Below are 13807 nucleotides of genomic sequence, written 5' to 3' on the forward strand. Positions count from 1 at the left end.
GAAAGGATTACAGCGAGTCCAGTCAATAGAGCACTGTTCAGACTGCCGACTGAAAAGCCCCAGATGAATTCAGCTTCTTCTCAGCCTGCCAGCGCGAACTGCAGAAGACCCAGACACAAATGTAACCCATAGCTTTTTGTCACATGCTTATAACTTATTTCGGATGTTGGGTTGTCATAAGAAGCAGGATTAACAATAAATCTTAATTGTAGACACCTTTGATAACTGTAACTTAGGGCTAAAGTACAGTAAATTACCAACATCCAGAGGTCCATTTGTAACTAGGGGTCATCTGTAAGTCTGGTGTTCAAGGGACAGCCTGTATAGACACAAAGAACACTTTTGAGCAAGCAATTCGTTATGGGGTGACACAGAAGGAAAGTTTTCATCATCAGTGAATCAAAGTTTTCTACAACTTCAGGTTAAAGGTAGTGATCCAAAATATTCAAACATATGGCTTTTATAAGTTGAGCAGCAAGTAAACCATGTCTCAACTAACCTTATTATGCCATCCATGGGTACTGTATCCTCAAACTCCTGAAGTTCAAGTTACAAGTATCCTCAATTCACAGATTAACCACTGCCCAGTTGTACTTCAAGGCAAACAATTGGGAGCACATGTAGGGTGTTTCTAAACACAATATAATAACTAGAGCACCGACTTTTTACAGCATACCATAAATTGCTATGAGACATCTTCAGAGAAGGTGGAAAGTTCAGACTTCATAACATAGACATAACATTAACATCTTAAGTGATGACTCCTTGAGAAAAGCTTGATGGCCGAAACACGTGTTGGGGTGGACGCTGGGCAGCACGGCTCTGTGTTGGGTATAATATTCTTCTCCTATACGTTGTTTTAGCCTTGTTATAGCTTTGTTAAACATTATATTAACATATTCATCAGGTCTAGCACTTGCAATTATTTTCCCCAATCCACCACCTTCACGCCAGTGAGGTGAAAAGAGGGGGCGCAGCCGGGCAGGTGGTGTGGGGCGGAGAGTGGGTGAAAAGTCGCCGGGCTTCGTTTACAGAGTTAACCTCCGCGCAGGACCCTGTCGGATACATCAGCCTTTTTAATTTATCCGGCTGCACCGGATTAGCAGCAAAACTATCATATGCGGTGCATGATAAATAACCCCCTCTGTATATTTGCAGGTTACTTTTTGGAAAGTAAGGGAAGGGCTTTCTTTATAATATGTTATACATTTACTTTTGGTACCACACAGTCACTTTTGGAATTTAATATTATTGATTTATGCCGTGCAGCCATGGTGTCCTTTTAATTTAAGATTTTGAAATTATTTTCTATAGATGTCATGGTAGTTTCCTCCTTTATGTTGCTTTTTTGGTATAGCATCTGAGGTGATGGGCAAGTAATATGACCTCTATTCACAACAACTAGTTCTCCTGATGTGATATTACACCATGAAGCCATAAAGTTTCAAACATTTGCAAAGATCTGTGTTTCAACTAGGTTTGTAGACACTGACTTTGACTCTCTTTTCTGTGTGCTCATGTAAGGTTAACATTTCACACTAAACATTAACATGTTTGTGATATCTACGAGATCAGTGGGAGGAGTATTCAAACTGGCAGCTAAAGCAGCCTAATTCTGGAAGATCTTCTTATTGGAACTACTGGGGTAAGTGATTTCAGATCATACATTTCAGGGACATAGGTTTTATATTTTAGTATGTAGCTTCAGCAATATAGCTTGTGTGCTTTCATAGGAAGAGTCTAATATGTTATACTACAGGCAGTCCCCAGGCTAAGTACAAGACAGGTTCTCTAGGTCAGTTGAATTTGTGTGTAAGTCAGAACTGTATATTTTATAATTGTAACCCTTGCCAGAATGTGTTTGGTCTTTGTGACAATTGGATTTTAAAACTTTTAGGTTGTCATAAGAACTGGGATTAACAATGAAGCTTAATTACAGATACATTTAATAACTGTTATAGCTGTTTATTGTAGCCTGAGGCAAAATTACAGTAAATTACAAATATCCAGAGGTCTGTTTGTAACTAGGGGTCATCTGTAAAACAGGTGTTCTTAAGTCAGCAGCCTGTATTTTTAGATTTATTTTCTAATATTACTTTTTTGGTTATAAAAGTTGTGATTTGTATTAATATTGTTGGGCCCATTTTACATACTGACTTTTAAAACTAATTTGAATGTAGTTTGTGTCCAGTCTCAGCATGAATGTTCATGGGCATTTTATTCTTTTAAGAATGTGTAATGTATAAGTTACCTATTTTTTATACATTCTCAAGAAAAGCTTTCACAAAGATCTGTCAGAATGGTGCCACTAGGACCCTAAGGCACCACTCACACGACCATATGTTGCCCCTGAGATGGCACAATTTACAACCTGATCACAGTCTGTATAGATGTCGGTGGCACCCAGTCATGGTTTGGTGAGAACACACTGGGGCACATTTACTTACCCGTCCTGCGTGTTCCACGAAAGTGCATTGTCTGACCGGAATGCACATCTGCCGCGTTTCACTAAGATTGTGTGCCCGATATCCTGCATGTGTCCCTTCCCTGCTCAGGTCCGCCGGATTTCACCATCTTCTTTCTGGTATATGTAAGTGTATTGTCTTGCAACACAAATTGAATCTTAAATCCCGCGCTCAGTCTGAATCAGCCCGCCCCCTGATTTCTGTTGCATGAAAGCAGTGCAGCTGCGCCACAATCCGATCATGTGCGCAAATCCCGAAAATTATGAAAATCCAATGAAGTGCGATCCACGGACCCTTAGTAAATAAGTCCCACTGTCTCACCACACTGTGATTGATCCAGCTCAGCTTTCAAAAGAGGAGGGGTGGCATGAGGAGCAATCACTCACCCTCCCTTCTCCACCTGGCCATGTACTATGCCCGGGATCCAGCCTGGGCAAGCATGCAGTGTGTGAATGAGGTCCTACAAGTGAATAGAGTGTATGTTTACAATGCACACTCTGTTTAGATGAAATGTGAATAAGCGCTTTATTTTTTTTATTTTTTTCTTGCTGCTGCAAGATTTTATTAAAAACTACCCTAAAATAAGTAAGTTACTAGTTAATAAAGATAACTACAGACACATTGGGAGGAACTTTTCTGCCCGTTTTCTGGTGGACAAGACATTTATAAGGGCCCATCCTTGCCAGTGTCCTGGCTTTTCTGTCTGCACAACACTTTGGGGGTTATGAGGGGCGGGCATTGTGAGGAGCAGGACTGGGGTGGGGAATTAAAGGCCCCCGACCACCTTACTTACTTTGGTCTCCACCAGAAAATTGTCACAATGTCACAATTGGCTTTTAGGAGATCATGCATCAGCAGGGACGAATTTTAAGAATCACTTTTGAAATGCCAGTATTAATAAATTACCCCAATTATATGACAGCTACTTATCTCCCATGACTCTGTTGAAAGACACATAGGGGCAGATTTATCAAGCAGTCTGAAAGTCAGAATATTTCCAGTTGCCCATGGCAACCAATCACAGCTCAGCTTTCAATATCACCAGTGCTCATGAATATTTTAAAGGGGAGCTGTGATTGGTTGCCATGGGCAACTGGAAATATTCTGACTTTCAGACTGCTTGATAAATCTGCCCCATACTGTTAATCTATGCATTGACTTGTTATAGAGTGTTTTTTTAGTTTGTCACTGTGTATGATTAGGGACATGAAGTTTAACCCTGTTGTGAGAACTCAGTAACTTCCAAGCTCTTGCCTCCTTGTATAAACCATGATAAAGTTCATGTCTGTCCATCTGTATCCTTCCACCCCCTTGATTGGGGAACCATACTATCATCAAGGGCTACAAGCTTCGAATTCTTATGTAAAGGGGAGTCATTTAACTTTAATTTAATCACTTTAGAGCTCTTATAAAATTTCATTTTCTTAAAAGGTTTAAAGTCTGTTAGGATTGACCCAACATCCTCTACATCTGTGATATGTTATGTTCCTTCATAAATGTACATTACAGTAAATATGGGCCGGCATAATTTTGTGTTTTGTCATGAGATTTAATGTGCTTTTGATCAGGATTAAAAAGCTGATAAAGCCATTACCAAGATAACTGCAGCCATAGTATCCTATGTGTTCATCACTATTCATGGCAGCCGGTGCTTTCTATAAATCCAGGGTGTGCTTAGCTATTCATTTAGACTACTCAATAGACTTGGTCACTATTGGTCTCCGATGACTACATGTAACCCACTGTTCAGGAAGGTGTTAACTATGTCTAATGTGTTCTATATGTTTATCCAACTTTCTTTTGTCTAATATTGAACATGATCAACAAATTGCAACCAACGTATGTAAATATCATCTGGATATCCCTATCTATACACAGATAGTTCACATACTATATGTTTCATATTTGTTTTATTTAAAGGAAATCTACCATTTGATTTGATGCATTATGAACCAAACATACCTTGAGAATGCTGTAGCTACACTGAAGATCTTGGTTAATCCCTTATTTTAGTGGGTTTGCTGAAAAAACAATTATAACATTCAGGACATTGGAAAAGCTGGGTCAGGCTCGCTGTCTACATAAACACATTACACACGGAGCTTGTCATTTCACATGGAGCTTAGTCATGAGTTAGTGAAGACATGACTAATCAACCTGAGCTGGATCACTCATACACAGCAGCTGTGGGATGGTGCAGCCATTGATTTTTCTGTCTTCAGGCACAACCCCAGGATTACATCAACCTTTGAACCAGTGAATAAATAATGTGCTAGGAGAAGCCTGGAGCAGCCACAGAGGGAGATGGCTTCATTATGATAATTTTATAATTGTTTTATCAGCACAGGGATTGACAAAGATATGATCCTGCATCAGTGTAGCTACAGCATTCTCAAGGTATGTTTGCTTCATAATGCATCAAATCAAATGGTAGGTTTTCTTTAAAAGATTTTCTAAACAATGTTCTTTCTTTGTAGAGATAAACACAGCGCTATGGCTAAAAAAGTTGCTATTATCGGTGCTGGTGCCAGTGGGCTACCTGCCATTAAATGCTGTCTTGATGAAGGGTTAGAGCCCACTTGCTTTGAAAGAAGTGATGATATTGGAGGACTCTGGAGATTCAAGGTATTTTTATACATTCATTCTGATATACTATAAATATTACAAAAATAAATTCTATAATGCAAGATCTAAAGTTATTTTATTTTAGAAGATATCGTCCTGTTGAAGGCTGCAAAAACATGGGTTGGGAAGGTTGCAGGATGTCCATTGCATTCCCGGGACATAAATAGCCCTATACAGATAAAAAACATCATCTTATCTCATGGCAAAGTCCAAAATGTATAGAGTATATAACACAGAGTTTATTGTAACAAATTTGTTTTGAGGTACAGTTGGATGGGTGCCATGAGACGTGATCATAATCAAGATCACGTACAAAGCAACATTGTGTTCTTAACTGACTGGGAGGTGGCCGAAGTCTTAAACACACCACTGTCTGAGACCTTATGAACATTGTGCAACATAGGATCATGTGTGTGTGCTGGCAAAAGCTTTAAACTAAAACTAATTTTTTTCAACTGGAAAATCTTCACTTCTTGTTAAAAACAACATTCTTCTTCCTTTCTGTTATGCATGACTTTAACATTTTTTTTCTGATACTCTGACATTGCCTTATTACAGATCATTTTTGCACCACCCACTGAGATGGCCTATATTGTTCTGCCAAACAAATGAAAATAATACATGCTACAATTTGGGTGCATGGACATACAATAAAAGGGAAGTGTGGAATTTATTATTGTCTAATCTGTATAGACTTGGACTATACATGGACTTAAGACTTGGTCATCTCAGGCATTTGACCGGCAGGTCAATTATTTTGCATGTAGTTTATCCCATGATATTAGTATAAAACAAAAAAGTCACCTTTTAACAGACATATTAGTTCTACTGGTTTCTCTTCACTGTTTTATTACTCAAACATATCTAAATAAAAATGTCTAGATAGAGAAAGAGGTGCATGGCCTGAGTTCACCCACATCCATGCACCTACCTAATTGCCCAAGCTGTGCTAAGAAAACTAGCTGACAATCCATACACTGAGTACGTACACAGAACAGATGGCAAATTTGCACAGAGGGACAACAGACAGACAGACATGAGAGTAGTCAGGAAAACCGAGTCAAACCAAGATGTCGGCAAGGTACAAAATAGTTAGGCTAAAGAGCAGTCAAAAAGTGTAGCTGGGGAGTTGGAACATGCAGCAATAAAGCAAAGCAGAAATAGAACTGTAAGAGCCAAAAGACTAGTAGAACCAGCAAAATAGATGTAGAAGGAGCAACCATTTAAAGAATTCCTGGATGCCACTCCACCAGCCAACTGGCTCCGCCATCCTTCACTCAATCCACAGGTGAGACACACACTATGCTCCAAGATGACACTACCCATTTATTGAGGGAACACATACCCAGCTCAACTAAGGGAGCTGAATCTGCAAGGTGGCTGTAACCACAGTTCCAACAGGGCAGCCTTGAATGCCTTGAAATTAAATACATGCCTTGAAATTAAATACATGCAGAGCATCCAAGAGTAATATATACATTTAGTTGTTTAAAATGTAATACTGTATATGCAGCATTTCCAAATCATACATGGTAAGTGGAAATCCTTTAAAAGCAATATATACATGCAGTGCCCTCAAATGTAATATATACATGTAGTGTCCCCATAATTAATATATACATGCTTGCGCCCCCCTTGTAATATACACAAGCAGTGCCTCTAAAACTAATATATACATGCAGTACCTACAAATGTTATATATAAAAAAAAACCAGAAATATATGAAGCAAATATAGTGCCCCTACATCATTGTGCTGCTTGAAATATACAAAGACCAAGAGAAGAAGCCCTGAAGTGAAGTGTCTAATAAATCCTTAAAGGACACAAATGAAATAGATTCTTTTACTGAATGCTTACAGAGCCCAGGTCTCGCTGGGACGTGGGCAGTGCTGCCACTGATCACGCTCCTTGTGGCCACAAGAAGTCTTCTGGCCAAGAGGTATAAAACCAGTCTCTCAGAAGCAATTTTGTAGTTCAAACATGATCTGTCTATAGACAATAGTGCTTTTTATTATTTACTGGGAGGTAGAGATTTTCTTTAAAATATGTATTAAGCAATCTTCCCTCACCCTTGTTTGAGATTACATTTTTATGTGATGAAAGTGCAGTGTAGGTTTCTGATTACGGTAACCCAGTTTAGTGGACATGTGAACACAGCCTTGTTTTAACCAGATGTCTAAAAATATGTGCTTTTTTTCCCATTGCAGACAGATCGAGAAGAAAGCAGAGCCAGCATTTACCAATCTGTTATCATCAATACATCAAAGGAAATGATGTGCTACAGTGACTACCCAATACCTGCAGAATACCCCAACTACATGCATAATTCCAAAGTGCTGCAATATTTCTCTCAATATATGGATCATTTTCAGCTCCGGAAATATATAGAATTCAGGGTAATTATCAGATAGAAACCGAGAACTGCCATCTAGCAATACACAAGACTGAACACTAAGAATACCAATTACCGTATATACTCGAGTATAAGCCGACCCGAGTATAAGCCGAGGCCCCTAATTTTACCACAAAATACTGGGAAAACCTATTGACTCGAGTATAAGCCGAGGGTGGGAAATGCATTGGTCACAGCCTCCCCAGTATATAGCCAGCCAGCCCCTGCCCCAGTGTATATAGCCAGCCAGCCCCTGCCCCAGTGTATATAGCCTGCCAGCCCCTGCCCCAGTGTATATAGCCTGCCAGCCCCTGCCCCAGTGTATATAGCCTGCCAGCCCCTGCCCCAGTGTATATAGCCTGCCAGCCCCTGCCCTAGTGTATATAGCCTGCCAGCCCCTGCCCCAGTGTATATAGCCTGCCAGCCCCTGCCCCAGTGTATATAGCCTGCCAGCCCCTGCCCCAGTGTATATAGCCTGCCAGCCCCTGCCCCAGTGTATATAGCCTGCCAGCCCCTGCCCCAGTGTATATAGCCTGCCCCAGTGTATATAGCCTGCCAGACCCTGCCCCAGTGTATATAGCCTGCCAGACCCTGCCCCAGTGTATACAGCCTGCCGCCACTGCCGGACAGATCGCACAGAAGATATACAGGGGTCGCCGGAAAGGTGAGTTTAGATATATTTATTTTTTTGACTCGAGTATAAGCCGAGTTTGGGTTTTTCAGCACATTTTTTGTGCTGAAAAACTAGGCTTATACTCGAGTATATAGGGTATTTGATTAAATAATAATTCCTAACAATCCATGTCATAGACTGTACAACTTTCTTATATATATATATATATATGATCTCAAGGTTAGAGATGAGGGAATCTATTGATTGATTTGTAAACTCAGTTCGCATTTGCCATTTGTCAGGAACAGAATGAAATCAGGACTTTCTGAATTTTTTGTTTCACTGCAGACAAATGTTCTTGTATAAGTGCCATTGTAGACAACCATGTGAGCTCACATGACCAGGTGCAGGGGTTCGGGGTGAACGCTCCTCTCCATAGGAAGCTGTGCGACCGTGCCACATCATACATCCACCAAAAGATAGAACATGTCCTATCTTTTCCGACATGACCACTCAAACAGATGACCATATTGTGAATGTGGCAGTATTAAAACGGTACCCGTAGAACATGGCTGTAAAAAAACCCTCAATGTTCAAGGGGCCTTATAGCAGACTAAATGTCCTACCTGTCTAGAAAAGTTTGGTTTATGGACCAAGAAGTTTAACCTTAACTAGAAAAATAAGCTCACACACAATCACAAACCAAGCACAATGTTTGTCACATTTCCCAATAAAATGGAATCTACCAATTTAATATTACCACCAAAAAAATGTGAAAGGGGTTTTATTTGTAGGTGTATAAGCCCCATGGACATGCTGCGTGTTTCATTAATACATTAATTCTAACATTTAAATTTTTTTCTTCTTTTACAAGACATCAGTCTGCAGTGTTAAGAAGCGCCCAGATTTTGCAGCTACTGGTCAGTGGGATATTACTATAGAACATGATGGAAAACAGGAAACACGTGTCTTTGATGCCGTTCTGGTGTGTGTTGGTCATCACACCTCCCCAAACTTACCACTTCATTCATTTCCAGGTAATGCTATTAATCCGATTTACAAAATTGTATAACTTACAAATTTTTTATAAGGGGAAACTGTTACCATGAAAACGCAATGTAATCTTCAGGCAGTATGTTATAGAGCAATAGGAGCTGATTTGATTGAATGTAGTGTCGTATCTGTAGGTAGCATGTTATAGAGGAGCTTAGTAGATTGTACATAGCGGCACATTTGATTAGTTGTTCCCTGGAATTCAAAGAAAGTGCATTTTCCGACTATAATGCACTGTGCCGCGATTCACTAAGATTGTGCGCCCGATATCTTGACTGTGTCGCTTCCCCGCTCAGGTCTGACAGAGTTTACCATCTTTTTAGTGGTACATTTAAGTGCTTGGGCTAGCGACACAATTTGAAAGCTAAATCCCGCACTCTGTCCGAATCAGTTGGACTGTCCGACGGCCCGCCTCCTAAATTGTGTTGCATGAAAGGCTGCGCAGCTGCACCACAAAAAGTGTTGCGTGTGCCACAATCCTAGCGCAGACACTTCTTAAATACCTGTGCAAGCCGTTTTAGCCCTGAAAACGGTGCACAGTCCGCCAAAAGTGCGTGTGCGAACCCTTAGTTAATGAGCCCCACAGTGTCCTTTCTGCAGGCAGTATGTTATAGTGAAGAAGGAGCTGATGTGATTGTACTAAACTGACATGGGGAGAGAAAAAGAACTGGACCTCACATCCACATATCACACAATGATCTACTGCCGCTAGGCTACATTATATAATGAACTCGAGGTTCTTAGTTACATTTTGATCAAATTGTATAAGCCCACCAACCACTTCACGGTGACCTCTTTATGGTGGGTCCCTACGCTATTGTGTGTGGCATCACATGGCGTCCGCCACCACTGCAGCACAGGGCCGGCAGGGACCAAGACCCGGTTGCCTCCCAACAGAAGCAGCGGACGCCATGTAACACCGCACCATGTGAACAGGAAAAAGGGCTCTCCATGTGTGAACAGGTGTTGAATACTCACTGTTCCATGTGGTCTCAGACACTAGCTGAGTGGAAGTAGGCCGCCCCTATATGCATGCCAGTATGGGCAGTGGGGGGCAACTGGGTCTTGGTCCCTGACGGCGCTGTGCTGCGGCAGTGGCAGACACCATGTGATGCCGCACACAACAGAGGTCACACATAAAGAGGTCACCGTGAAGTGATTACATTTTGATCAAAATGCAATTAAGAACCCCAAGTTTGTTATATAATGTAGCCTAGTGGCAGTAATCATTGTGTGATGTGTGGGTGTGCGGTCCAGTTCTTTTTCTCTCCCCATGTGTGATGTGATTGTACATAATGGCCCAGATATATAACAACTGGTGCAATCTGCCTCAGTGCAGTTTGCCTCACTAATGTGCACTTTGTGCCACATTATTTAATAGTGGCACATGCTCTTAAATAATTTGGTCTGTTTTCAGGATGTGACACAGTTGCGCCTTTTGTTTCAGTCTACACCTAGCGCCACAATTCTGTCAGATTCTAGACATAAATGTGTCTCAAATTATGACTAAGTACTACCACGCCCATAGGTGCACAGTTCTCTAAAGTGTCAGACAAAGTGCAATGGCGACACAATTGTGCCGTAAGCACAAAATATATACATATGCAAGCTCCAAAGACACTTTTTTCAAGCAAACTTAGACAAAAAAACTGTTGCAGACACAATAATATATCTGGGCCAGTGTGTTTTCTGCAGACTGCACATTATAGAGCAAGAGGAGGAGAACATGGCACATTATATTTTAGGTTAAGAAAAGTCCAAGGCAGTGCAGTGTTTAGAATCAACTCCTAAAAAGAAAGTGTACAAGGCCCACAGGTCCTGGCAGGCCTCTTAGTTACAGGGAGCACATCAATCAGTAAACGTGAAGCTTTATATTTTAATTTATCTTTGTCTATATAAAACAGTAGTTCTAGAAAGAACACCATGCTTTGTTAAGTAGCTCACTTCTTTTAATCACTTATGTCAAACAGATCATTGGCAGCTGTACACCTTGTACACCTTGTGGGCAGCTATGCCAGTGGACAATTCTGCGCCAGGCACTATCTGCCATAGAATTGCACTGTAGCCTGTGAAGGTTTGCAGGCTAAAACTAGCGCCCTGGTGTGGTACAGGCCGACTCTGCTGCTGCCCGTGCCCCCCATGAAAGAAGAATGAATCTCAACTACTGGCAATTCACTAGTAATTGCGATTATTTTACACCGGAAAAGCGGCATACAAGTACTGATAAATGTCCCCCATTGACTATTCCTTGGTGATCTGTGTGATTTTTGCACAGGATAAACATCAATGGGCTTCTGGTATCCACAACAGAAATTAATTAAACATAATTATGCTATACCCCTTCAAAGGCTGCATTCACATGTGGTGCTTTTGGTGCTTTTTTACATGCAGAAAAAATGCACCTGGGAGGGGTTTGGCCAAAATGCATATGTGTATATGTGTTTCCACCGAAGTGCATGCGCTTTGGAATGAGTATCACATGGTTTGCATCTAACTAATGCAAACCATACGTCTTACATGTTCCTAAAAGTCCCTCCCAGTTGCATTTTTGCTGCATTTAAGACCACAGCAAAAAAATAGCCATTTGTGAATGGAGCCTCAAGTCTCTGGCTCTTGTGGTAGAAGAGCCTTCGTAGAAGTCATAAGCAAAGTGATTACACCCAAAGTTACTAATTGGCTAAAACATATTTCATTGTTTATTTAATTGGCAGGAATTGAAACTTTCAAGGGCCAGTACTTTCATAGCCGTGACTACAAAACGCCTGACGATTTTAAGGGCAAAAGAATAATTGTGGTTGGTATTGGAAATACAGGAGTCGATCTTGCAGTGGAACTCAGTTCTGTGGCTAAACAGGTAGGCATAAAAAAAAATAAATGGTAAAAAAAAGCCAAAAGAAAATTCTTTGTGTGTTGAGCAGAAATCTAGTTGCCAACCAGTGACCTGGCAATTAACTGCTTGATAACGTCTGAAAGCCAAAGTGTATCCACAGCCAGTACATTAAAGGGAACCTGTCACCAGGAGACCCATCTTGAGCACTCCCCCAGTCCCCACAGAGCATAGTGCATACACTGCCAAAGTGTTTTTGTATTAAAAATTTGTTTTCACAGAAAAAAAGATATGTTACATTGTACCTTTCATTAGCATATGCTGTGTGACTAGGCAGTTGCCAAATGGGAGGAGCTGTAAAGGAGCAGTTCCCCCCCCACCCTTGGGGAACAGCTTCTCCATGTGACCTTTTCAAATATATGAAAACACCCATCACTTGGCTTAGCGCCACCCCCGCTGCTCTACAGCCAATCCTGAGTGTGGGGAGTTATTCATATATTTGAAAAGGTCACATGTTTCCCAAGGGTGGGGGGGGGACTGCTCCTTTCCAGCCCCTCCCATTTGGCAACTGCCTAGTCTTACAGCAGATGCTAATGACAGGTACAATATAACATATCTTTTTTCTGTAAAACCAATTTTTAATACAAAAACACTTTGGCAGCGTATGTACTATGCTCTGTGGGGACTGGGGGAGAGCTAAAAATGGGTCTCCTTGTGACAGGTTCCCTTTAAGGCTTTCATGGTACTAATGGTTGTAGACTTGTAGTATAGAGAATGAACCTTGGTCATTTTGGTTTCGACACTTTTTGAATGTGACCTCACATTGCTCAAAAATGATCAGCCATCTAACATGCGATAGCAAAGGTCTCATTGTTTGACTTGCTAGATGTTGTTTAATAGTTGGCCATTTATGATAGGAGAGAGAAGGTAATTTGTGAGAGAGCATGTTTTCTTTCAGAGACCGTCCACCAAGCTTCATGTGCTACTGCAGCCTTAAACATTTCCCTTACCGTAGATGAGCTGCAGTACTAGAGCATGGACACGAGTGGTGCTATTTCTAGGAAAAACACTGAGGGGCAGATTTACCATTCGCGATCCAGCGGTGCGTTCTCTGCGGTGGATTCGTGTCCGGCCGGGATTCACTAAGGTAGTTCCTCTGCCGTCCACCAGGTGGCGCTGCTGCGCTGAAGAGCATCGGAACGTACTGGAATACACCAAGCCGGGCTGAGTGAAGGTAAGTGCAATTTTCGCGACACATTTTTTTAAAAAAATGCAGTGGTTTTTCCGAATCCGTCAGGTTTTCGTTCGGCCACGCCGCCCGATTTCCGTTGCGTGCATGCCGACGCCGATGCGCCACAATCCGATCGTGTGCGCCAAAATCCCGGGGCAATTCAGGGGAAATCGGAGCAAATCGGAAATATTCGGGTAACACGTCGGGAAAACGCGAATCGGGCCCTTAGTAAATGACCCCCTGAATTTTTACTATGACCATCTAGTGCTGATTCTTGCTACATAAAACATCACAGCAGAATGATGAAAGTATGAAGTTTGCAGGCTTACTAATACATCCATTAGGAGCCACAATAACAGATTCTTTCACATCTGATGAAACGTATAACACCAAGGTACCATTTTTTCCCTTTATGTGCATATGGTCAGCAGGCGGTCTGTTCTGTGACATATCTTTCACAGCTTGGATTCCATTTTTCTCTTTTTATGACCTCAAAAATTAATCGGAGGCTGTCTCTGAGGTTTTCCCCCTATCTGTGCTGTCAACTACTGGATGAAACTCTCCAAAAACTCTAGATTGTTTTGCTTGTTATGTCCATTTT

General features: G+C 41.3%; 1 protein-coding gene across 3 annotated transcripts in view; it reads left to right on the forward strand.

Annotated features, from left to right (window-relative positions):
• LOC140103831 (flavin-containing monooxygenase 5-like) overlaps positions 1 to 13807 on the forward strand; it is a 52465-nt gene that overhangs the window by 29723 nt on the left and 8935 nt on the right. For 2 of the 3 annotated variants that reach the window (XM_072127083.1, XM_072127084.1), the window contains 4 exons: positions 4943 to 5090; positions 7298 to 7486; positions 8970 to 9132; positions 11860 to 12002. In XM_072127083.1, the coding sequence (XP_071983184.1) occupies positions 4943 to 5090; positions 7298 to 7486; positions 8970 to 9132; positions 11860 to 12002 (643 nt within the window). Of the gene's footprint in view, positions 1 to 1524; positions 1646 to 4942; positions 5091 to 7297; positions 7487 to 8969; positions 9133 to 11859; positions 12003 to 13807 lie in introns of those variants that run through there. The other variant, XM_072127085.1, reaches the window with a different exon arrangement.

This window comes from Engystomops pustulosus, chromosome 10, assembly GCF_040894005.1.
Source record: "Engystomops pustulosus chromosome 10, aEngPut4.maternal, whole genome shotgun sequence".
NCBI lineage: Eukaryota > Metazoa > Chordata > Amphibia > Anura > Leptodactylidae > Engystomops > Engystomops pustulosus.